A 26,567-nucleotide genomic window follows, 5' to 3' on the forward strand; every position below is an offset into this window, starting at 1 on the left:
TTTATACTTTTATAATTGCAATTTTAAATTGCTAAACAGAAAAAAAATATATTAATTGAATTTTAATTATTATTTATTTTATAGAATAGACAAATTATACACACTAATTGTCAATAAGATGTGTACAATTTAATCAATATTTATAAGAATTTCGTGAAATAAATTTTAAGTTTATAATTTAAAATATTCTCTATTTAATAGTATAAAAGTTATCGGCATTGTAGTGTGGACTTGATAACTGAATACGTTTTAATTTTCTTCTCATCATTCTAGATGATGGAGTTTGATCATAGACCTATCATAAGAAAAAAGTTATATTAGTATTTAAGTATCGATAACAAATTAGAATATAAAACAGAAAAAATCTTTTATATCAGTTTATATATTTTTTTCCTAATTTTAAGTCGCGACGAACTATAGTGTTGCAGATTTACCAAGAAAACGAATTTCGCACCGATCGAACGACCGTTTGACGCTTGTAACAAATAAAAAATGTGGTTGATAAGCCAACCTCTGCTCTCTCACGTGTAAGTATGAGTTGTGTATCATGTATATAGCATAACAGTTAACACATATGATGATAATTCGGTGCAACAACGTTTGAAATACATCTCTTTTGTTGGCAAGAAAAGAACGTTGAAAGAAAATATCGTTCCGTTTTCATAATTTGTACCGTCACCTTTCGTCTATATTTTATTGTGACAAATATAGACAAGCATAAATGATGATCAAAAGATGATCAAAAGATGTTAATGTGTTTTCCGATAACAATTTTGCTGTATTTCATTCTTAATTAAAGTTATTCTATATAGATTCTGTAACACTAGTCTCTCTAGAAACTGATTTCAGTTTATGATATTCTTGCTTTAACAATCTCATTAGGTCGATGAGAAAACATCGATGTAATGAGATTGTTAAAGAAAGAAGAAACTGTAAACAAAGAGAAATAGGCTGATATTAAGTTTAAGCTATCCCCCAATTTAAAATATTTTGTACTATAATAACTTTCCTTCTTTATTTTGTATTAGAACGTCAACTTTTCTAACGGATATAATTTATAACATAACGGGTACGGTACATAATACGTGATTATAAATTGTACCATTTTCTATCTCCACACGTACTTCAACTTGTATTTTGAACCGTATATTTTAAATTAATTATGTTTATGTTTTAAAACACGAGGTACAATCTATAACCATTAGCTTTTGTTTATCAATCAAAGTTTCCATCGACATCTGAATAATGCTCAAAGTGATACGATTTATCACACTTTATTCTAATTATTTCTGTGTTTTATTGTCTTTACTATTCGATTAGTAAGTGACTGACGTAGTCGAATAAACAATGTTTCAGTGATTTTAATAATTGAATGATCTCCGGAATAATAAAACAAAGAAATAATCGTCGAGAATGTTTAGAATACCAATAAATGTAGCTTTGAATTATTTATTCTGCTCAGTTCTACCGGACTGCTGTACAATACTACTATAACACTAATACCGTATTAAGACAACCTATATCATATTCTTCCTTATAAAAATGAATAAATTTAAATTAATATTTCGAGATGTAATTTATTATCATTTTTAATTTAGATATGAGGCGATAAAAATCTATAAATAAGATGACTTTTACAGTTATACTTTTCTCTACTGTGCTAGAAAAATGATAGGCAGAAACTCGACAGATAGCTAGAAAAATCTGGTAAACTAGACGGGTGTTCGTCAACTTGACCATTTGGCAAGCGAATAGTCAGACAAACGAATAACAAGACGAGCAAAACGTCTGTAAAACGAACGAACGGATAATAAACATCAATCAGACACAATTAAATTTAAAAAGAGCGAACATATGACATCATAACGGACATCCAACGATGAACAGGCAAACAGCAAACAGACAGACCTTGAACATAGAGTTGAAGGATAAAGTTAATGTAAAATTATAATTCTCTATTCATTTTAATTCCCGAGAAGAGCTAATTCTTTTATTTATAGTGTAAAAATAAGGTATGTCATACCCTGAAATTCTGTAATATTATTTTATTTATTTTTTTTCGATTTTTCTAAATTAACGGTAGAAAAACTGGATACAAAAGTTAATTATTTATTTATTTTTAATTCTTTATAAGAACACGTTTCTTATATTTTCGTCTAAAAATTTCGTATCGATCCGGTTAATCTACCTGACAGCATCGACTGACTTTACTATTGAGCTTGACGTATTCATTCTTCCGACGAATTTATGTCTGGTTAGGTATTATGAATATCGTACCATAACATAATTTGGTTGAAGTATTTGGGATCATAAATTAAAGTCAATTAATGTCTCGAAAATGGAGAAACGTTAATTAGTATTGAGAAGTGAAATCATTCGTAAATTTCAGCTAGAGTTCTCGAAATATCTCGAGTTATCGTGATGATTGAAAGATCAATTAATCTACACGCAAATGATCTCATTACTAAATTGTAAATTGAAGAAAACTTATTGACGTAAAGACCGATTTATAAAAGTAATATTTAAGAAGCTTTACCCTTTTAAAACTCGTGAGCAAGGGCCTGATTCTAACCTATTGTTTATTTTTTTTAAAAATGGTATTAAAATTAATACACGAAAATTAGAACTCACCCATATTCCATCATTAGCGCAAGATTCGAAAATAGCAGCGTGACCTCTAAAGAGGCCATCATCTCGAAGAAACGTAGCAATTGCAGTCCATATTGGAATCTTAAAACATCCAGACAACACCTAAATAGTAATGTTTACAATAATTTATTTCTTCTTAATTTAAAAATAATTAGAATTTAAGATAATTCGGAACGAAAAAGCACACAAGTATCTACTAATGTTGACGTATTTTAATGTTAAAGAACGGTTATACGTTTAGTGTTCTCAACTAGTTTTAACTATTGTTAAAATATATCTTGGTTAACCTTTGATTTTTGGGCTACCCTGTATGTGTAGCCCATACATCATAATTATATAATGCATATTAATAATTAATTAAATTATATATATATATATAAAACGTTTAATTTGAAAACTTTTTTATCAGAAAATCTTTTAGTTTGATTTAAAAAGTAATTTTGTTTTGTAATATAAAAGTTGTAAGTATTAGAAACCATATGATAATTCTCTTTCCTCTCTCCCATTTTACTCTACTGAATAATGGATGTAATCTAATATTAGATTATCACATAGTCTACTAAGAATGATAAAAACGTCTAACCATATGAGATCCTTAGTGGCATATCAATGGGATATTAAATGAACAGGATTTCGGATAAACTAATAAAACCATTTGACTTAATTTGCTTTATTTACAGAGAAAAATTATCAATTATTCGAATTATTTCATCAAAATTAATTGAATATTCGTAAAACAAAAGATTAAGAATATAGAACACGTAGAGGACGATAATAAATAATAATAAAAAGCAAGCTTTGAGTTGCGTAACTTTCTCGGTAAAAAAAAATAATAATAATAATTAAAATTGTCTGTGGTGTCATCTGTTATGAGATTTATTTTTAAAAACATTTTATATTATTAATTATTATAAAATGGATAAAAGCTTAATTTTGAAGAAAGAGATGAGTATATTTTTAAAAATGTTGCGAATGTTAATAACGAGTAAAATCTTAATTACGACTGATCCTATTTGAAATATGATACATGATCCTCCTTTATCTTCCCACTCCCTCGACTTTTAACCATCAAAATTTAATAGTATTAATCTCCCTAATACACAAACTTCCCTGCAAAGTTTCAGAAATTTTCGACAAAAGGCACGAGAGTTATTAAGCTTCAAATTGGGTAAACAAAATCCTGCCCACACACACCCACACACACACTAAAATACATACATAAAGATAAAACCTCCAACTTTTTTGCATTTCTCGACGTTTCTGAGTTAAAAAAATGTAAAAATCTTGGGGAGGGGGCTAATTTTTAACTGATCGTCATACTTTCCCTCCTTTATATATATATATATATATAATAACATTTGAGAAAGTATATATAATAACATTTGAGAAAGTAATAATATATACCATAAACGTAAGCGATGATTTAGAAGTCATTTTAAATAATTAACAAGTAACTAACTAATCGAAAATAGCTAATTAAGCTACGAAATTAACCAAAAATCTCCAATTAATATAAATATAACCCGACTAAACCGTAATTATATAAATATTCTATTTAAATCAGCGACACAATCACGAAATTGACGCCGTTGTACTGTATGTCGTGGGTGTTTGTTCGCTAATAACATAAATATTACATCGACATAAGATAAATTTGCTCTGTACACTCGCTGTAGTTATTAAACGTATTAACATAGAAACATAAACAGTCCAGGAGCGTATCGGGAATATGTTTATGCATAAAATTAATACTACCGTGGCAGCAATATTTAATTAATCATTGTTTAAATTTTGAAAACTCACGTGACTTCCGGACCAGATCGGAAGTTCGTATTTAGTTAATCGCGACCTCCGACACCTAACCTTTCACATCTCTTTACGACTTTCTTCTATCTAACTCCGTTCTCGAGACTAACGAAGGACAGACGGACAGACGGACGACAATGGGAATGTATAGGTTTATAATTTGTAAATCGAAGCCCAATAAGATCTAAACACACATAAGAACGTTTGATTTGCTTATCTTTGTTCAATTATTAGAGAAACGCATAAACATCATTAAGTAATTATTATAATATTTTCTTAATGTATTTATTCTTTTGCATAAGAGGTATCGCGCTCCCTTACTCTTATACCCATCCCTGAATACATATTATTATTCGCCTTATTTGTATCTAAAATTTATCTGAAAATTTATTATGTGAAGAACATTTTACCCCCAAAAAATTGACGTAAAAAATGCGATGGGTCCATAAAAATTCGGATTTTAATGTCAAGTTTTTACATTTTTAAAAACAAAAAGAAAAGAAATTTAAAACATTAAATATTATTTTAATGTTCTCGTCACCTTAGAAAAAGTAAATGAACAATTTTCCTAAATACAAGCGAAGAAACCCAAATATGTTTTCTAAAATAGTTAACAGATGGCAGCACAATTAAATTTGTTTATAATAGAATATTAGAAGTTTTAATAAAAAAAAATATAATTATTTTTTAAAATTATTAAATTAATATTATAATTTATAAAAGAAAAATCTTAAAAAATTCAGACAGAGAAGGGAAAAATTCTATAATAAAGACAATCGACAACTTTCAATCAAATCAATGCGTTTTCTAATAAATATCTTGTGTAATATTAACAATCTTGATGAAATGTTTAATATTCGACTAAGATAAACATTAAATAGAATTGGAAATCCAATTAATTTTAGATATTTTTACATATTAAAAATAAATATTACTTCAAATGAAATGCACTAAATGATTATCTACCAGGGTCTTTGTAAACAATGGATCAGTTTACCTTAGAGTTTATTCAATATTTTTCAATTTGAAAGAGAAGAAAAGACATAAATATGATTGCTATTTTTTAAATTTGCTATTGGAAAAAATTACAGCTACTTGTTTTTGTTTCGAATATCATATTTTCAAATTCAATTCTGAATATCTATTACGCCTGGGAGAGGTGAGATGGTTCCTAATCAAAATTGTAGGGTTTCTTCTTCGAAAGCCAGAAAAATACCAATAAAATAAAATAAAAATCGATCTTGCACTTTTTATTAGAAGAAACTTTACTTTTTATCATTTTAAGATTTCTTTTTCCTCACAGAAGAGACCCAAAATGGAGTCAAAAGACTCCATTTTGGGTCTCTTCTGTGTTTGGATTGGAACCAAATACTTGTCTTCTTGTATTTGGACACGAGTAAACATTAGTTATTATTATGTTACTTATTTAAAATGATTCTATATTCTTTTAAAATTTTGGACTCTGGGATCTTGAAACATCTCAGAAATGAAAAAAAAAAAAAAAAAAATTGATGGTTTTTCTGTATTTGTGGATGTTTTGAGCACGATTTCATTATCCATTTTGAAACTTAATAACTCCTGCGCGTTTTGTCGAAAATTTCTGAAATTTTCAAGGGAAGTTTGTGTATTAGGGACATTGATTTTATTAAATTTTGTTAGTTAAAGGTCAAAGGAATGAGGGAGATAGAGGGAGTCGTGTGCCATATCTCGAGTGGGGTAAAGCTTAATGAAGATTTTACTCTTGTTATCGGTAAATTTAACATTGCTAGATTTTTAATATTTGATTAAACTTTGAGTTAGTGCCTTCACTCGTTTGCCCGTGGAATTGGCACTAAAATGTAGTTCGTCAATCAATAAAAAATGTATATAGTATCTCCAAATCACGTGATTTGAGAATAATGTAGTTTGCAATGCGAACAGTTCACAGGTAATTTGTTGTTAATTTGAAAAGTAATTTAATATTCGAGAAAATAAAATAATTTTTTAAAAAATAAACAGCATTGAAATATTTTTCAATACGTATCACAGAAATCAATTGAAAGGGTGGGTGAAAGACCAATGTAAGTAAATATTCAGTGATTTTTAAATTTACACATCGTCCTACAGAAAAAAATTAGCCTTTAATTCTGTTCAAGAATGATGTTACACTATTGACAAAGTATGGATTGAGATAACGTAAATAATTACGTTATTCATACGTTCGGTGCAAAACCGCGTAAGTCATTACTTTTGCCATCTTACCATCTTCTATCATTATAATAGTTCCGTTCTCTACCACATACAATTACAGTGCTGAGAAGTAACACTTTCGAAGATTTTACAAAAACAGGGAAGCCATCAAAGGCAATACATTCATGGTTCAAAATATCGACTCTTTAAATTTCCTTTAAATTTAAGCATCCTTCTGAAGTGGGCATCCTTCTGCTATAAACATGAGTAGTATAGGTTTGAGCAGCAGTAATCACAAAATTAATTTTTACAAATAAAATTACAAATAAACTATACTGTTTGTAAATACTTACCTTTTACAATATTCGAATTAATTACATAAGAAATGTGATTGGTTGGTTTTTGATTCGTTAGAATTTATTTTAACGCCAGGATCAGTTATGTAAGCATACGGTTTTATTATTATTATTCGTTCAAAGAATGTTCAATGTTATGAATGAAGTTTATGTTGAAGAGAATAAAAAGAATATATTAATGTTTACAGAGATAAATTGTGGATCAAAGCATTATAAATTTACTAAAGTTCACAAGATCGATTGATATGTATTTCAAGCATCCAAGTAACTGTATAATCACTGGACCGTGGCAATGTGGAAAGACTACGCTAGTAAGAAAAATTATTCGCTGTAATATTTATATAAAATCATTAAAGAAAATTTTATGGTGTTATTCTGCATATTTGCCGTTTTTTTCGCGACGAAAAAGATATTACATTCACGTACGGCCTACCCGAATCTGTGCAAGGATGGGATTTAATAATAATTGATGATTTGATGCACGAACTCAGTTCAAAAACTGCCTTCCTGTTTACGACACTGTCTCATCATTATAATGTAAGCGTGATCCTGATAATGCAAAATTTGTTTCCAAGAAATAGAATTATGAGAGATATAACTTTAAGTACGCATTATTTGATTTTGTTTTGAAATAATCGCGGCGAAAGTCAAGTAAGTTGTTTGGGGCGGCAAGCTTTTGCCGATAAATGTAATTTTTTACGGATGCGTATAAAAAAGCGTCAGAAAAGGAATTTGGTTATTTGTTATTGGATTTTCACCCTAAAACAGACAAGAAACTTTCGGTGCGGGATTCGTGTTTTCCAGATGAACAAGGTATTTTTTGGATATACTTACCGATAAAACGAAGAATGTAAAGAAAAATTATCATTATGTAAATGTATGCCTCTTTAATCCGAATAGACAATTAATTTCGGTAGGCTTTCTCACAGCTATCAGGTTAGGTACTTCTTTTATTGAAATTCACATATGCATTTCGGGCTTATTTAACATCTAAGCCCCTCTTCAGTGTAATGCAAACAAGGCAGAGCAACGTCTTTCAAATTTTTCGATACACCCATATGATACTTCTGGTTATGTTTTCTTAAAAAACATGAGTATGTATCGGATGACCTTAAAAGGTTTTCTTAAAATATGACGATAAAACCCACAAAGTTTTTAAAGAAAACATAACCAGAAGTATCATATGGGTGTATCGAAAAAATTTGAAAGACGTTGCTCTGCCTTGTTTGCATTACACTGAAGAGGGGCTTAGATGTTAAATAAGCCCGAAATGCATATGTGAATTTCAATAAAAGAAGTACCTAACCTGATAGCTGTGAGAAAGCCTACCGAAAAATTGTCTATTTGGATTAAAGAGGCATACATTTACATAACGTATAAAACAGCTACCACATATAATAATTTTTCTAAATATCAGATGTTGGCGCTTTTAGCCAAAACTACTACTACTCAACAAAGAGTAATATTGAAAGAAGCTACTCCCGATCAAGTTAAAGTTTTGTGTGACATATGCGATAATTTACGGAGTGGAAATATACCTGTCGATGTCCATAAATTACGAAAATATAAAAATATAATCGGGAAATGAAGTGAAAAACACTTTCCTTTAAATACCAAGAAAAAATTTTGGTTAATCAATCAGGTGGATTCTTTCCTTTTCTACTGGCACCGCTTTTGTCTATGGCAGGAGGACAAATTGGTAAAGCAATCAGAAAAAAGAATTTAATGGCGAAGCAAATGGCTCTGGTCCTTCACGAATTTTTAGCAAAATATCGAAGAAAACCTGAAATAAGAATTGGTGATAATATCGAAGAATTACTCAAAAGTACAGATTTATACCCGATGATAGTAAAGTCGAATTATTAAGCCAATTGATTTCGAGATACCAGAGAACAGTTCATAAAGAGAAAGAACCTGTCAGAGTGTCTGTTGTTCCCCGACAAAAAAAACAAGAAGCATTCGAAGAAAAACCCGACATAACGACAAAGGCGAGAGATGCATTTATTAAACAAATAAATACCGTATATCTGTGCCGCAGTTATATGAAAAATACATTCCGCATTTAATCGACAAATTGGGACAAAATCATTACGGATGGAATACAAAAGGCGAATTAACAGTCGGTGGTAACCTAGTTGTAGGAAGTCACATTGTGGATTTAATATCTCATTTAATGAGAAATAGAAAAACGCCATTAGCCCCGATCGGTTTTAACAAATTTTTGGAAGGATTTAAAAAAATAAATATTCCTAAAGAGTGAATTGGAAACAAAAGTTTGGCAACTCTACCCGAAATCGGTGAAAAGCCAAACGATGTCAGGAATCTTGGCTTATTTTGTCCCTCCACGTGGCATGTGTTTTTATAACCAGTTGAATCCAGATATGATAAACCAAGAGTGTGATACATCTGAAAATGATAAGGAATGGAGAAACTTGTCTTTAGATTTTATAACATGTTCTTTGTATCAATATTATTTCTAATAACATATGGCAAAAGATTATGCAAAAAATATGCATAATCAGAAAGTAGTTTTGATTTAAACCATGCTTAATATAGCTAATTTGTTTTTGTTTATACTAATTGCCTTAAAAGTGCTACAATAACCAGGTAAGGCTATTCAATTTTTGTGGCTCTTCCTGAGATTAAGATAAACATAACAGTTTTTCCAGGTATTAGTTAATTTTCAATTGTTTCTACCAATGTTTGTAACTAATATTTTTCGTTTTCCTTTATTTTCTTTTTCAACAATCTGTGAGGATATTGAATTATCATCTAGCACCTTTATTCCCAACTTAATTCCCACTATAAGTAATTAAGGTTTCTATTTTCTTTCACTTATTCCCCTCCATAGTTGAACATTGTTTTACGTTTGCATAATGGATATTATCTTGTCTTAATAATTTCTACATATTGCATACGTAGAAAATAAAACTTTGTGATCTCCAGTTTCAAGCATTCCCCTCATTATTAGGTATACTTCAAGGCTCTATACTTAGCAATTTATTTTTCATTGGCTATATTAATAAATCACTTTTTCTTATAACCTCTTCTTCTATCAACTACTACGCTGATAACAAGATCGCTAATTCCTGCCAAACAATATTACATGATGATATAAATAAATTAAACGAATCTCTTAAAACATTAAATCTTTTCATAAATATTAAATCTTGTCAGATTATCTCCCAACTTTAACATTCAATTAAACAATTGGCATCCTCTAACTTGTCCTTAGGAATAGCATTTGATACTAAACTCGCCTTTAGTTTGCTCGTTGATAATTTAATCAAAAAAATTTATATTCCACGCGAAATGATATGATGCAATTTTAAAACAATCTTCACTAAAAATACCCTCCGTGCAATATTCTTCACTAACATTCAGCCTGTAATCTATTACTCTTTACCTATCTGGACTTCTGCATCTCCATCACTTTTGAAAAATTCAATGCAGAAAATTCTAAAGTATACTTCTTACTTAACAAATTATTCCATTTGCCTTCTACCAACTCCCCCTGATATTGCACATATCCTTTTAGGTCTCCCTGACCTTTTTAAACCTGTAACGTATTTTGCTCAATTGTATACATGTAAATACTTTAACGAATTGCTCTTTTCACATTACAGACAGAATTTTTGAATCAATGTAAACACTAGAAAGTCTTCTTGTTTTTTTGCACTATTAGTATCACGTTAAATCCTTCTCCTACTGTTTTTATAAATCCTTGACGATGTTGAGAATATGTTATAACTAGAATCCCATATATATAACAACCAAACCTTTACGGCTGAAGTGATAAATTATAAAGTACAGTACACGATATTTTTATTGTTGCTATTTTTAAACGGGCGATCCGCTACTTGTTGGAACAGACAAAACTGTCATGACATTTTGAATTACAGAATATTCCATGCGTTTTCAGCCATATTTTGTCGAAAGGCATTTTTTCCTTGCAGTTGCATCTCTTGTACCCTTGACCACAATTCTCTGGCACACTCGCGAAGTGACACAATATTCCTCTTGTAAAATGAAATTCTCTCAACAAACGACAAACTTGTGCCTCGAATACTTTCAGCCAATCGGCCCTTTGTAGTGACAATCTCATAAATCTCGCCATCAGCAACATCCGAAGAATGACCCCTAGAATGTTCCTGGAACTACCCCTTCCCTATCTACATCAGGAACTCAGTTTAAAAATGTCTCCAATCTTGCCCCCTTGAAAACACTCTGTCTCATCTTCTTTGCCTGAGCCTGCAATGCACTTCTGGCATCTTCTCTCTCTTTCTTAATATTGTTGATCTTATCAGTAATAAAATTCTCCACTGAATTGCCCTCTATAGCTGTCTTCATCCCATCTCATCTTCCTCATCTCATTTAACCGTACGTCTGAGACAGGTTCAAACTTACAGAAACATGAGATTTATCATTTTAACCAGAGGTTGCTGGTTATTGTTCATAATATAAGTTAATGTGATTAATTTTACAAAAGCATGAATAATTTATCGCAATCAAAACTATCGGTTATTATGCATATTCATCAGATTTATCGATTTAACCGTAGCATATATATAACTGGATTTTACATACATACTTAACATGTATTTAGATGTAAATTTTTGGAATAGTTTTTTTAAATCATCATATATTAATAATAACAATTTGTTTTCTACAAGACTTAAATACTTTTCAAGTATTTATTTTACAAGAGTACACGAGTCTTGAGGTTCACAAGTCTCTTGATAGTCGGATTGTGTGAAATTTCCTTGAAAATTTATCAGTATTTCTAGCGTATGAAGTAGTAAAGGTATATGAATAAACACGTTCATGTTAAATTTCTTTGAAAAAGTTTATTTAAATAAAATATAGAACAGAAAAAATCGAGATGTTGGCAGAGAAAAAGAAAGGAAATGACAAGCAAGAGGAATTCATTCTGAAAACAGTATTGTAACATACGTGGACAACAATAAATGTTTAATACTTTTTAAGAAACTGAAGATTCTTTTATCATCTTCTTCATCTGTCATTCATCAAAAACAGGCGACACTCGAAGTAAAATGATTTTCTACTTTGGATATTGATGTAAAAATCAACAATAAACTTTTAATCAGAGTACAAGATTTTCTTTTATTACAGTCAAGAATAGAACTACAGTAAAACCTGTCTAAAACGGAGATGAATAAAGTGAAAACATGTATAAACGTACAAAACTCTTCGGAAAGGGGCGATTTTCTGTGTTAAAAAAACACACATTCAAAACAGAAACCTGTCAAACCGGAAAAAAATATTCGGAACCGTGAGATTCCAATTTACACAGGTTTTATTGTAATTATTATATAATCTGGCATGTAAAACGGCAGTAAATTTTCTGCCGGAAAAGGGAAAATATTCGGTATGCAAGTCCTGTTTACACAGGTTATGTATTTATTTATTTATTAATTCTGCTAACACACGAAATTATTTTTATAATTTTATTTTTTTAAATTAATTTCTAATTAATTAAATGTAATGCTTCGACACTAACGTTAACATTAAATTGTTATTTAGTTAGAATAGGGTTTTATTAAGATTAATTTTTATTTAAGCGAAGATATTTCATAACTAAATGATTCAAGTTTAATAAATATCAAAACATGTAAATCTGTTTTAATATTAATTAAAGGACTTCTTAGAGAACGTGGAATTATAAGATAGAAATCCGATATTTCATGTATGCAAATTATGATGACATTGATGGATTAAGTAAAGTAATTAATTAAGAGAAATTATTATTAACTTTCGTATAATAAACAATTATTTTGCATCATTATAATCTAAATACAAAAAAGTAGTTTACATAACATTATGCTAATGAGTGAAAAGTTCTGAATGGAATATAAAAGGTATTCAATTTACTAATTATTAATAGATATTACTTGATTAATAGATCAATAACCCGGTAAAACCTGTCTAAAGCGGAATCTGAATAAAACAAAAACTTGCCAAAACGGAAAAAACTCTTCGGAACGAAGCGATTTACTGTTTTAAAAAAGATCTGTTGAAAACGGAAACCTGCAAGATTGGGTACCATGCGATTCCGATTTACACAAGTTTTACTGTATTATAAATTAAAATATAATTTAATTAATACTATTTATCGTCGATTTATTAGAAATCAATAATATAAAACTAAGAGTTGTTTCTATTCAGTAGGCCCCGGCCAAATGCTCTCGCTGGCAACCCTTGGTGAGATGGCTGTTCACCCTCTCTTTTTCTTTTCTAGTTTTATATTATAGTGTTTTATGACAGGAATTCTTCGCAGTCGATTTAGGTACACAATAAAATATCGATTTTTTTTAATGTTTCGTGTATTATACTTCAACTATTATAAACACTTCACAAATATATGAAAGGAAATTATTCTTCGACTCACCCTCTCTCTTTTCCTGCTCGATCAATATACTGTATTATGATACAGTTTCAAAAGCAAGCTACAAAATATATCGATTTCTCTTTTTTATTTATATTAAATAAGGAATATATATATATACATATATAATCTTGTAGCGGAAAGTATAATTCACGCATTATATCTGAAAATACGGAGTCAATTGCTTTGTAATTCATTACACCCATGTTGGTATTCTTTAGAGATTAGCGGTAGTTCATAAAATGTACAGTACAGTAGTAAACAACTATTGATACTTATTCATTTCTTCGATGACATTCCCGGTCTGTTGGGATATAGAAAATAGCGTGTAATCAAATACCTCTGAACAGCAGTATTCAATATTAAGAATCCTTGTAAATGCCGGAATATAAAGATAGAGGATAGTTATTTTCTGTCCTTCACTAGTAGCATTGATCACTATTCGTTATGCTTTGGAGAAAAAAATTAAATACGATTTTTTATATTTTTATTCATAAGTAAAACAATATTATAACTTGAAATATAAGCAATAATTGGTTTAAAATTTTTATTTTCAATGTTATTTTATTTGGGCAAGACAGTCTTGAAATTTTTGTTGATTCTACATTTTTACTTTCCTGGCTGATAAATATAACAGAGAGAAAGTATGGAGAAAGATTTTAAAATTTTTCGAATCGGTGGACCTTGAAACGTCGAGAAATTCAAAAAAAATATTGGGGTTTTTTCTTTTTTTTGTATGGATGTTTGTATATGGGACCACGATTTTGTTCACACACTTTGAAAGCCTAATAACCCCAGTGTCTTTTGTAGGGAGGTTTGTGTATTAGGAGGATTGGTGCTATTAAATTTTATGACATGTGTAATATCTTACGATAATTATATGCTCGAGAGTGCTTAGTTTCGAGTTATGCCAGTAGCAATTCTGAGGTGTTGAGAATGTCATGTGATATTAACTCATTGAATAGACTCATTAAACTCGTAATACCTTCAGCACATTTATGTTTCTAATCTATAATTCGAAACTAAGTATCCTGATCGAAATTAATAACAATAGAACTCATCATCAAGTCATAATCTTCGCTGATATCTTGGTACGTCTTGAGAAACTTGATACTTTCTTATTACCTGAAACAATAAAGAAGTAAGGAAACGAGCACTTTCCCTACTGCTTTATTGTTCCGGGATACTAAAAAATAGTTCCGTAATTTATTTATATCTTAATAGTTATAAAAATAATATAGTTTAATTACAATTTAAATTAAAAAACGGTGGACAATTCAAGTCTAAACGTAACTGCTCATGCATTACTTCCGAAGTCACATTTGCTAAAATGTAATTGCTTTGAATACTCGTGTTCGATGTCAGATTTATGTCAATTGTTAGATAAACAAAGTAAGTTAAAGTAGCATTCTTTTCATGAATTATTCATATTCTAGATAATGTATATCCATCCTAATGATATTTTTTTAGAATCATTAGGATGGATATACATTATCTAGAATAGTATTGATAATGGTTTTGAAAACATCTTGTTGAAAAATTACTGTAAATGAAAAATGACTTTATTCGATGTACAATACTAGAAAAGTAAACATTCTAATGAACTAAATGTGAGTTTCAAATAAAAAAAATATATTATTTGTGTTGACAGTTTAAAAATTAATATTGTGATAAACTATATATTTAATACGGATTCATGCAGCATTAATTTTATCGACGTATCTACTTATGAATAATTGAATTAATTACTAAAAAGTTTTCTTACGTGAAACTTATATACTTTAAAGTGTATTTACAATGGAGACTGGGAAAAATTAATGTAATTTTAGATTTTTAAGTGGAGGATGCTTACGTAGGAAAACAAAATATTATGTTACAAAATATTTTAATATGTTGTTTATATAATAAAATATTTATTATTTATTAATCAGGACCATATCTTGTAGAAAAAGTTACAAATTAATTTGATAAAGATGAATATAATATAAAAATGTGTTTAATTTTGAAGAGGTTGAAAAATATAATACCCAGTTATTGAATTTATTATATTTTTACTTTGTCTCACCATATGAAGCACGTAACTTGATATTATTACAACACAAGACTAGGCAACACAGTAATCAATCTTAATAGTGTTTATAAATAAGTGGGTCTATTGATCTTATGATATTTCGAAAGATGTCCTGTCTGAAATTTTTTGTATCTTATCAGATAAAAGAAGAGTGTAATTTAATTCTAGTATATACTAGGTATGTACACACACAAGTTACGTTATGTTTATAATATATAACAAATGTATATGTTACACATACACATATATCTGGTACCTTTCTTTATACAATAAAACAAACAATAAGCCCATATAAAATCGATCGTTATAGTAAGCCGATACCCATTTTAATTAACTCTATTCTCTATTATTTCATCTAGAGTCAATAAACTTAATTGAATTTATGGTTAATTACAATACTCTATTAATATAACATTTGTATTGACTAATTTACTCTATTGTAGTATGAATGAATATTTTAAAAATACTTTACACGCTATAAATATATAACAAGTCGAAAAATTCAAAAAAAATTCGGAGGGTTTTCTGTACGGATGAATATTAATGTGTGGAGGGACACGATTCTGTTAACCCAATTTGAAGCTTAATAATGCCTATGCCTTTTTTCGAAACCTTCTGAAATTTTGCAAAGAGGTTTGTGTATTAGGAGCATTGATGCTATTAAATTTTAAAGGTTAAAGGTCAAGAAAGTAGGGAGATAGAGGGGAGTCACTTGTCATATCTCGAGTGGAATCGGACTTAATGAAGATTTTATTCGTAATTAGCATTTACAAGTTTTTATAAAACTTATTTGTACCCTCAAAGTTAAGCCTTTTTTTCCGTTTTATAATAATTAATATAAATTTTTTAAATATCACAACAGATGTCGCCACACACAATTTTAAAATTTAGCCGGGAAAGTTACGCAACTCGTAGCTGGATTTTTTTGTAATACGTTAAGGATAATAATTTTCTTTAATTAGTCATCGGAGTATTTATTTTCTTCGTATTGAGGTCCATGATTTATAACGTTATAAGCATTATATATTTTCTTGTTAATTTTTGTTTATTTTAAGGTTAAATTTTTACTTTGTACACAATAATTCGAAGTAATTTTAATATAAATCTTGTATTTAATTCCTTAAATAAAGCTATTAAAATATAATACGTATATCTCATCATTAAGTCATCTTAAGTTCCAGGAACAGAAAAATGGCAGAGATTCAGATACCTTAAACTCCCTTAACTTTTGAAATGATGAAATTTAGCAGGTAGTATTCTCTCGGCATTTGGTATCATAGATACGCCTGACAGAATGATGGACCGATAATTACGATTCATTAATACAAAGCGTTGTTTCCTATTGATCTATGAACCAAAACTGATGTTTCTTATGCCAGGCTAGACAGGGCGGTAACATCGGTCAGAGCGATTAGTACGGTGAATAATTAAAGTGGTGTATGCCATTTCAATTTATATAGCTCTCTTCGCACTTTATTAATATCCACTATCTACTTTTCTCTTCATAATGAGAATTAGTACTTCTCTTCATACGAATATTGTTACCTCTTCTCTTATAAGTCAGCTCAGAACATCAATTGATAAGCCGATTATTTTTCACTTTCCTTCAACTATTCTAGTTTGTTTCGTAGCAGTTTTAGTCACTGCCTCCCAGATAAACAGTTTATTTAAGAAGCATATTTCAGTTTTTTATGTGTTTATATTTATAAATTGTACAAGGTGATTCGGTAAGAATTGCAGGATTTGTTTTATTAATAAAAACTTTATTTTATCTCGAAATTCAATTTTTATTTGGTTAATGTATCCCTGCGAAATGAGAAATTAGCGGTGGAAGACAAGTCAAAGTCGCAAGATCTGGCAGGCCAGTTGATATCACCGTTTCGAGAGTTTACGCGACCCGGGAATTTTCCATGCAAAAAGTGCAAAGTTTCACGCGCTGTGTGACATTTCGCCACCATCCTTCAGGAACCACATGTCACTCACGTCGATATTATCGAGTTCTGGCCATAAAAAGTTGGTGATCGCGTCACGACATCGTTTACCATTCACTGTTACAGCATTTTCGTCTTCGTTTCCAACACTGTTGAACTTCTTTCTTTGGATTACGTGAAAGAGAAAGTGTACGCCGACAATCCAGAAACTACGGAACACCTGAAAGACATCTTCAAGACGAAATAGAGCTCAGTATCTCAAAAAATGCCACCAAAAGATCAATAGTCTGCAAGAAAAGTAGAGGCGGCCGTTTTCACAATATTGTCTTCCACTCCTAATTTCCCATCCCTCAGGATTACATTGGTTTAATAAAAATTGATTTCCGAGGTAAAATGAAGTTTTTATTAACAAAATAAATCTTGCAACCCTTACTGAATCACCCTACATTATTAATTATTGACCTATTACATTGATTACTGAAGCATCATACATTGACTGATGATTATGTGACAGCTTACTTCAAGTCTTTTGATCAAAGATCTTGAATTGTCAGCCATGCTTTCTTCTTCTCGAATGCCCGTGATTATATTTATATTCGTGTATCACACGTGGTTATATTTATAGCCGTATCTGACAGTAAAACATGGCCGACTATTGACAAAGAGCTCGCTTGCTATTGATGATAGAATAGTTTACAGTACATTAAACGAAAAAGATTTTCATTTTTGTATTTTGAATAAGCTGAGAATTATACGCCGTTCATTTTACGGTGACCCAAAAAAGTTTCAATTTATCTACACATATTTTTGCTCATACAGTTAACGAAAAGTCCGTTAATTGTACGTAAACATTACCCTCTGTCGTATAATTCAGTATTTACATTTCCATAAATATTTACTTTATATATTTTATATATAAAGTAAATATACATAAGCACATATTAAAATTAAATATTTATTAAATTTAACATTACATATTATTTGTTTGCGCATTTCATGCTTAATAGTAATTAGGTGTACGAATAATATGTTTTCGTAAGGTATTTACTTACATCTTATATATTTTCATTTATTTTTAATCTTTCGTGAATATACTTTACGTAAGTGGTGACATTTAAATTAAGGTATTTTAAAAATATATATTTAAATCAATTTTATTTTTCGCTTCTCTGTCGCAAATGCAATGCATGTCGAGAACAGAAATTTCTCTGTTAATAATTGTATTAAAGATAATAATGATTTTTATATACCGGTACCGTTCCACGTAATCTATTGTTTAATATTTTATAAAGTAGCAAGAATTATATTCATTATTTTAGTTGAAAATGACCTTTCGTTGACTTCTTTTAAATCAATTTTTACAAATTATAATTTCCATTCATTCTTTCTTTGATAAATAATTAAATTGTATGAAGTTTTGTAATTAACTTTATTTAAATTCTTAAAGATTAATTATAATTTCGATTACAGATACATAGAAACATTTATGAATATTTTATCATTTTAATTAACGTCCTTTTGTACACGATTGTTTACCAGAATGTTTCTTGATCAATTTCTATTTGAAATAGAGCCTATTTGATTTATTGATGCCTCTTAAAGTTGGTCAGGATATTTCCATCACAAAATTCTATATCAGAAGATATATAAGTAAATATTACCTTTATTTCGTGATATATAAGTGATTAGGGGAGGAATATAAGATGTTTTCTATTGAGACTATTTATTAACGTTATATAATACATAGGTAACTTTTAGAAACGTTGACATCATTTTTGAGAAAGGATATACACCCCGCTTTTACGACTTAACTATTTCCTGAAAGCATTGTGTCACTGAGCATATGACCTGAAAGTTCCTGAAAGGTCAGTGTCATAAGTCCTGAAAATAATAATTTATCTAGTCATAATTCACAACGGTCGTAAAGCGAGGTGTACTGTATATATTATGTACAGTACATATTCATACATACATAACTTTGCTTTACGACTATTATAACTACACGACGCTTTAATACTTTTTTAATACCTGTGTCTGTGTTTTATTACATAGTTCTGTGCTGTTATAGGTTTTATAGCTCTGTAACATTATATAGTTGAAAGTATTATTTATTATAATATTATAGCCTATAAAAGACATTTGTGTGTGCGAGTGTATGAAATATTTTACTCTACTTAAAAAAAAACATTGTTTTACACTCCTACTGAATAATAGATAATAATTACGAATGCTTTTAAAGTCGATCTAGAAGCCAAATATATCATAAAATGGCATTGTTTACTACTACTAAGAGTATTATTAAGATTTTAGTGATGAAGAAATCCATAAATTATTTGTTAATTACTGCAGTTTAAAATAAATTGACAATTAAATTATTAATTGATTAAAATAATTTAAACAAAAATCTCTGGGATGATAATATGCTAAAACTGAATGAATTATTAATCATTAATACATAGGAAAAGTCACGTAAGGATTAAAGATTTCTGCCCCCAGATAACAAGCAAACCAAAAATAAATTCCAGCAAAGAGTTGCTTAACTTTCCCGGTTACATTTAAAACTGCATCTGGCGCCATCTGTTATCGTATTTTATTTTTAAAAATTGTTTTTAAAATTATTATAAAAGGACAAAAAGCTTAATTTTAAGGGTAGGGATGGGTTTTATAAAAAAAATTGTAAATGCTAATAACCAGTAAAATCGTCATTAAATCCGAGATATGATACGACTCCCTATACTTTTCCATCCCGTCGACCTTTAACCACCACAATTTAATAGCATCAATCCTCCTAATACACAAACATCCCTGCAAAATTTCAGAAAATTTTGACAAAGAGTACAGTAGTTATTAAGCTTCAAAGAAGGTGAATAAAATCGTACCCCCACACACCCACACTAATATCCATACACAGAAATTACCCCCAATTTTTTTTTTTTTTTTTTTACATCTCTCGACATTTCAAGGTGTCCTAAGTCCAAAACTATTAAAAAACTTAAGGGGTCCTTAAAACGGGCATTGTTTTCAATATATATAATTACTCTACATTCTAGTGTTAAGGAATTCATTAACTAATATTATAATATTAAAAATTGAATTTATAATTTAAGAATTTATGAATTATTAATTAATTCTTAACCAATTTTAAATTATAAAATCGAAATTATCGAATTTGCATAAATATTCTACAGATAATCTGCTATTTATAAATAAATAAATAAGAAAGCAAGGTATTTTAGTTGAAATTTTATTAAAAATGAATCAGCTAACTCAGAAAAAAGTTCTTATTTATATCTTTTCCCCGTTTTTTACGCGAATCAGGGAGAAACTAAATTTCATAATTCACTATGGTGCTCGAAAAAAGCACTTTTTATACTCACGTGTTCTCCTTTTTTCCACTCTGTAGTGGAACGGCTTCTAAGAGAAGAACACAATCTCCGTAAGAGGCCAACAGCATTCCTAGAACACGTTACACTAAGCCATATATTCCGAGAATAAGGTACAGGATTTTGACACCTGATATAACATTTTAAACCTAAAAATAAGAATTAAAAATTGTTATAATTTATGGACACTTCGTTAAATATTTTAAATATTTATTTTAAAAAATTAGTATTAAAATATATTCATATCAAATTTATCATTCTATTATATTCCTTTGAATTTCAGTAAAATTTATATAAAATATTTCTCTCAAGTATGATATATATATATCATATTATTTAAATGATATAATTCTGAATGCAGAATAAATTCAGTAGATGTGCATACGTTATCCAATACATTTCTTCTCCCTCCCTTTAGCTATAATATACCAATGGATATTAAAGAATATTTGAGATCAATACAATTCGATGTTGCTTCTTATAAAATATTGGTTGAAATAAAATACCAAATATAATATTTTATAAATTTTAATGTCTTTTTCTATACATTAAATTCTACAAATGGTAGTTGTTATTATCAAGAATTATTTAAAAATTGGAAACTAAAACAGCTTCTAGTTTTAAATGTTTTATATATTATTTTCTATACAGTAATATATTTAAATTTTTAATAAAAATAAGGATACATGCTCGTAAATGTTACATATACGTAACGATAGAAGATAAATAAAACGAGACTTTTCAAACATGTAGCCTAATTCTGCCATTTGTCGCATAACTTAGACAATGTCTACGTATGTATATAACTTATTGAGCTAATTTCCTTTCTATTTACAAGCAAAGCTAATTTTTAAAATATGAAATAATCTTGATATAAGATTTTTATAGTCCCTATATCTTATATATAAGCATTACAGATATTATAGGTTAAATAATCACATAAATATAACCTATCACCGTATATAAGCGATGGTATGTTATATTTATATAATCATGTAACCTATAATATATATATGTTTTTAAATTTTACAGTGGATCAAAATTTAAATAAACAATATAACATGGTTACTTACCGTGTATTAGAACGAACAATAATAGAATGCATATCTGTATACGATAGAACATTTAACCAATAAATGTAATTTAAAAGAGATTTTATCTGATAACACGAAATCCTATAATCGTTGTATCGTTTCTTCCTGATTCAGTTCTCATCAATACAAGCATTCATAAAAGAATATCTATGTCGATATACGAAATGAATCTGCTATGTCACGCTTTGTCGCAATTATAGGTTAAAACATGATACGAAACGATTTATCTTTTTCGGAAGGATACACATCTGTATATAAATATTTATTATAAAATTACAAATAATAATTTGTTGTAATTTATTACCAAATATTGAGAAAATGTTTCTTCAGTTCTCGTCTTCTTGTAGAAGAGTATCAAAATCGATACGTTAGGAAACATCTGGTGATGTAGAACTTAATAACAATTGCTTATCTACAACAATTAATCAATTTACTAGTGATTAATTTTTAATTTACTATTCGTAAATTGTTCCTTTTGTTATTATAGCAAGTAAACTTCTAATATAATTTTTGTTTCTCTTTTCCCTTTATACAAAAAAAAAAAAAAAAATTATTAAAATTAGGAGAATTTTTACTAATAATATTACTTTATAAACTCGTATTTGGAAAACCCAAACAATTTTTTTTATTTATATTCTTTCAATATAACTTAAATGAATAAAATTTCGGTTGTCGAAACTTTTATAGGTGTGTATCTCTAGATAATAGTTTCCTAAAGCGAACTTTATTAGATTAGATCTTTAGACATTTTAATATTTAATTATCTGGATGATAAGTAGTATTTAAATAATTAAAAGTTTGACAATGAACAATCGTTGTAGAATACAAGTAATCAATGATGCAATTCACCTTTTTAAAAACAGACCTAAATGTCAGTAGTCACATGTTCTATATTTGCTCCGATGCATAGACTACAACTTTTGCTATTATTGAACAAATTGGGATTTACCTTTCTTTTTAAATAAATAAAATACCAGTAAAATAATTGATTTTCGGTCAGATATATCGGTCGTGTTTCCTTAATTATTAAATTCGTTTCCTGTTTTAAATAACATTTCTCGAATAAAATACGATAAATAATTTGTCATTTGTAGTGTTCGCTCTTTTGTTTTATTGTATACATTTTTACAATGTTAAAGGTACTCTATAATATAATAATGATAATATTTTCGTCTTTACATGTACGGATAAACCGACTTAATTCAGAGCGAGTTGTTGGATTGCCGTTGCTATAGGCGACGACCCCATCTTCGGACGTCATTTGATCACGTGGTATGTAGTTAATATAGCTGTAGCAATATCCGATTATTTAACCAATATACGTCACTTGTTGAATAAATAAATAAATAAAAAAGAAGAGAAAGTTTTCGTTTTCATAATTATATACAGTATTATAGATTTTGAACGAGTTTAAAAACAACTTTAAAATTTCTAAGCTTATAAGACGGTTTCGTCCGTATAAATTTATGACGGATTTAAATAATTTTTTTCGTCTCCTAATCTTAAATATACCAATAAATATTGCTTCTTGGGCTATATTTATCATTAAAGTAGGTAAATACTATAAAGAAATGAATTGAAATTATATTAGAGCAAAGGGGGTCGGATTTAGACTTTTTGTCACCCTAAGCTGTAACGTGTAATAGGCCTTTCTTTGTCTATAAAATAACAATAAATTGAAAATCGTAAAGTCCTACACTCCTACCGAAAGGACTTCAGCTTTAGCTTGTTTAATTTGTATGTGTGTAAGGGAGAATCCGATTCTAATGATTCAGGCCTCTCTGTCTCTCTCTACTTGTGAGAACATTTTCCTTATAATTTCAAAATATTTAGTGTAAAATTACATTTTAATTTTGCCTTACTTTTTATTAAATTCACTAATATTTCAATTTAATTCTGTATAATTTTTAAAAAATTTGAAAGGATCAAAGACGAATTACATCCTGAATAAGCGTTTAAACTCATTCGAATCTACGTTAATATCTTCGGAATGCTTTATAAGGGTTGAAATTAAAGAGGCACTCGAATAAATTGTATCTATTCGGTATAATATAACATCATCATTAGTCACATAATAGAAAATGCTTTATATTTATTAATTATAAATTAGAAACATCATTAATTATATAATTGGATTCATTTTCGTTCTTCGAAGCTTAAATAGAATTTAAAGAGTTTGTTTAATTATTCTTTAAAACATATTTAAAATTAAAATCCCGTTTAATTGCCAAATTCGAAAATTATCATTTGAATTTACAAGATGAGAAAATTTGAACCATTTGATAAGTTACCTTTTAAATTGTCTGTAGCTTTACAGGGATTTCGGCTAATTAATTTAGTTTTCAATAATGGTCTTTAGAGTTTATCTTAATTGAATTCCGAAACGTATAGGACTCGTTAATTCATCGTAAATTAAAACAACTCCATTTTTTTTCTCTCTAAATATTAATTAATTCTATTACTGAAAAAGTATTTAACGTTTTGTAAATTATCTTCAAATGGATTCTCCTCTCATCATTCATTTTTATTACTTTTTGTTTATAATAATATTATTATTATTTAAAAGATTTAAGAATAATATAATAATATTTTTGTAAATAAATATAAAAAAAAGAAAAAGATTTTATTTCTATCAGTTCATTGAAAGATTAAAAATTCCCTCCTCATCTTAATAATATTAATAACTTCATCTTGATACAAAAAGTAATGGCATAGATATTACTATTTCTCTATTTTGGGTACATTTTTCTAGTTTCTATCTCTCGTCACTAAACACTGTATTTGTCCTGATTACACGTCTTAACTTCTCTGTTGTTTCTATGTAACTCTTCTTACAATTTTGGCATTCGTAATTTATGCAAAATTAAATCTTTTTTCACTGTTTATTTGGATGAAACTAATGTTAATTTAGACTACAAGAAAGGCACTTGTTTATATCTTAATCTATGTATAAACATTTCTTGATTAAACCGAATTTTCTATATAATTCTTTCTATTAGCTATATAAAAATATAATAATTATATATATATAAAATAGAAAGTTTCTCAATAGTTATTGATGATTTTAATGTTAGATCTCAAACCTGTTCCTAGTTACATTAACTATTGAAGCTAATTTTGTATATTCTTTTTAAGAATGAAACTACTATAATTGAATTGAAGTAAAACAGATATTAATTCTTATCTTCATTAATAATGGATAGACTTTAATTTATTTGTATTTTTAGCAAAAGGGAAGAAGAGATAGTCGGAGGCGACCATCCGTTCAGTCTGAATCGAGTCTTGTTTGTAGACGATCGTTTAGTTACCATGACAACCAAAAACTACACATGCGTATTGTAAGCCCATGTTTCTCCCCCAACGTGGTAACCTTTGAGGAAAAGAGATTCCTAGCGTAGGCGGTTGTTGTCCATTGGAGAGTCACTGCAGCAAGCGAGACGTCATTGTAACAACTTTCAGCTCTTCGAACGTGTGGTAGACAAACATTTGTTGGTAAGTAACATTGATTTTAATATAAAGTTACCCCCGTGTACAGCTTTCAACCTTTCCCTATCGAATTACTAAAATATTTAAAAAAATATATTTTACAATGTAAGATTGGTGGCGTATAAAATAAGGAATTTATTATTGTTATTATTAATATTTGGATGCTTAAATATGAACGTTTTGATGGATTTTATAATATGAAATTTTCTAATTTCGTGAAAAATATGTCGATAGGCGAATAAATCGATGTTAACTTTTGGTTTTGATAAACAAAAATCCGAATCTTTCAACAAGTTTGTAATCTCATATAGTATATGTCTATACTTGTTGCCAGTCCTGTCATTCGGAAGATTTCGATTTTAAATTTACAAAATAAATTTTGACACGAATATTAAATGTTAAATAAAAATTCATTATATAAGAAAATAAATAATATTTTTAAATTTAAATAACAACTACATTTAAAAAATTTAATTAAGCATTTTCATATTACTTTCTACGTTTAATTATTAGTTTAATACTGCTTATCAACGAATGAATGATTAGTATTTATGTTTAAAAATTATATAAAATTTTAATATATTTGTATAGAAAAATTAACAATAACATTATAGTATCATTTATCAATAGTTTTCTAATAGGAAAGATCATCCATCTTTCTTTTTTTCTTTTACTATTTTTTTTTTTTAATTATAAGCTTTGTTATATTAACAGCCGTTATGCTGGAAAATGTATATTTATATCTGAAATTTTAAATGGATAAGATCATTCCTCATTTTCTTCCTCGTTTCTCAAGATCTTCAAGGATGCATCTTATCATCTCGATGATCTTTATCACATAAACAGCGTGTGACTTAAATAAATTTTATTAAATAAAACTAATTATCATTTAAAATACGTTTCGTATAATATTTATTGTTAATGTTTGTTAAATCTCATTTATATAAGTTTATATTAGGGTTTTACTTTCATTACACGTACACGCCATAAAGTTATTTTCATTAACACCGAGAGAAAATTGTTAAAGTCGAATTTTATTAACACACCGTCTTTATAGTTAATTAGAAATAATAGCATCATAAACATTAATACTAATTATCTAATATATATTCTTTATAACGTACCGAATAGATAAATAATAATAAAAAAATGTGTAATACGTTTACTGGTTTTTTAACTGATATTTAAAAAAAATTTCCATTAAAATTGAATAAAG

At 28.4% G+C, this 26,567-nt stretch overlaps 2 protein-coding genes across 2 annotated transcripts in view; one reads left to right on the plus strand and one right to left on the minus strand.

The window, feature by feature from the left end:
- Nucleotides 1–60: 60 nt before the first annotated feature.
- Nucleotides 61–21,918, minus strand: LOC136975057 (domesticated amidase effector 2-like). The gene is made up of 4 exons (XM_067270052.1): nucleotides 21,845–21,918; nucleotides 20,766–20,920; nucleotides 2,632–2,751; nucleotides 61–295 (listed from the first exon to the last, which is right to left on the minus strand). The coding sequence occupies exons 1-4, from the start codon at nucleotides 21,894–21,896 to the stop codon at nucleotides 191–193; spliced, it is 432 nt and encodes a 143-aa protein (XP_067126153.1). The 5' UTR covers nucleotides 21,897–21,918; the 3' UTR covers nucleotides 61–190.
- A 3,283-nt stretch (nucleotides 21,919–25,201) lies between these two features.
- LOC136975019 (uncharacterized) overlaps nucleotides 25,202–26,567 on the plus strand; it is a 43,869-nt gene continuing 42,503 nt past the window's right edge. The window contains exon 1 of the mRNA XM_067270010.1: nucleotides 25,202–25,357. The gene's annotated coding sequence lies outside the window, so the exon portion shown is untranslated. The remainder of the gene's footprint in view (nucleotides 25,358–26,567) is intronic.

This window comes from Centruroides vittatus, unplaced genomic scaffold, assembly GCF_030686945.1.
Source record: "Centruroides vittatus isolate TY-2023 unplaced genomic scaffold, ASM3068694v2 contig_361, whole genome shotgun sequence".
Taxonomy (NCBI): Eukaryota; Metazoa; Arthropoda; class Arachnida; order Scorpiones; family Buthidae; genus Centruroides; species Centruroides vittatus.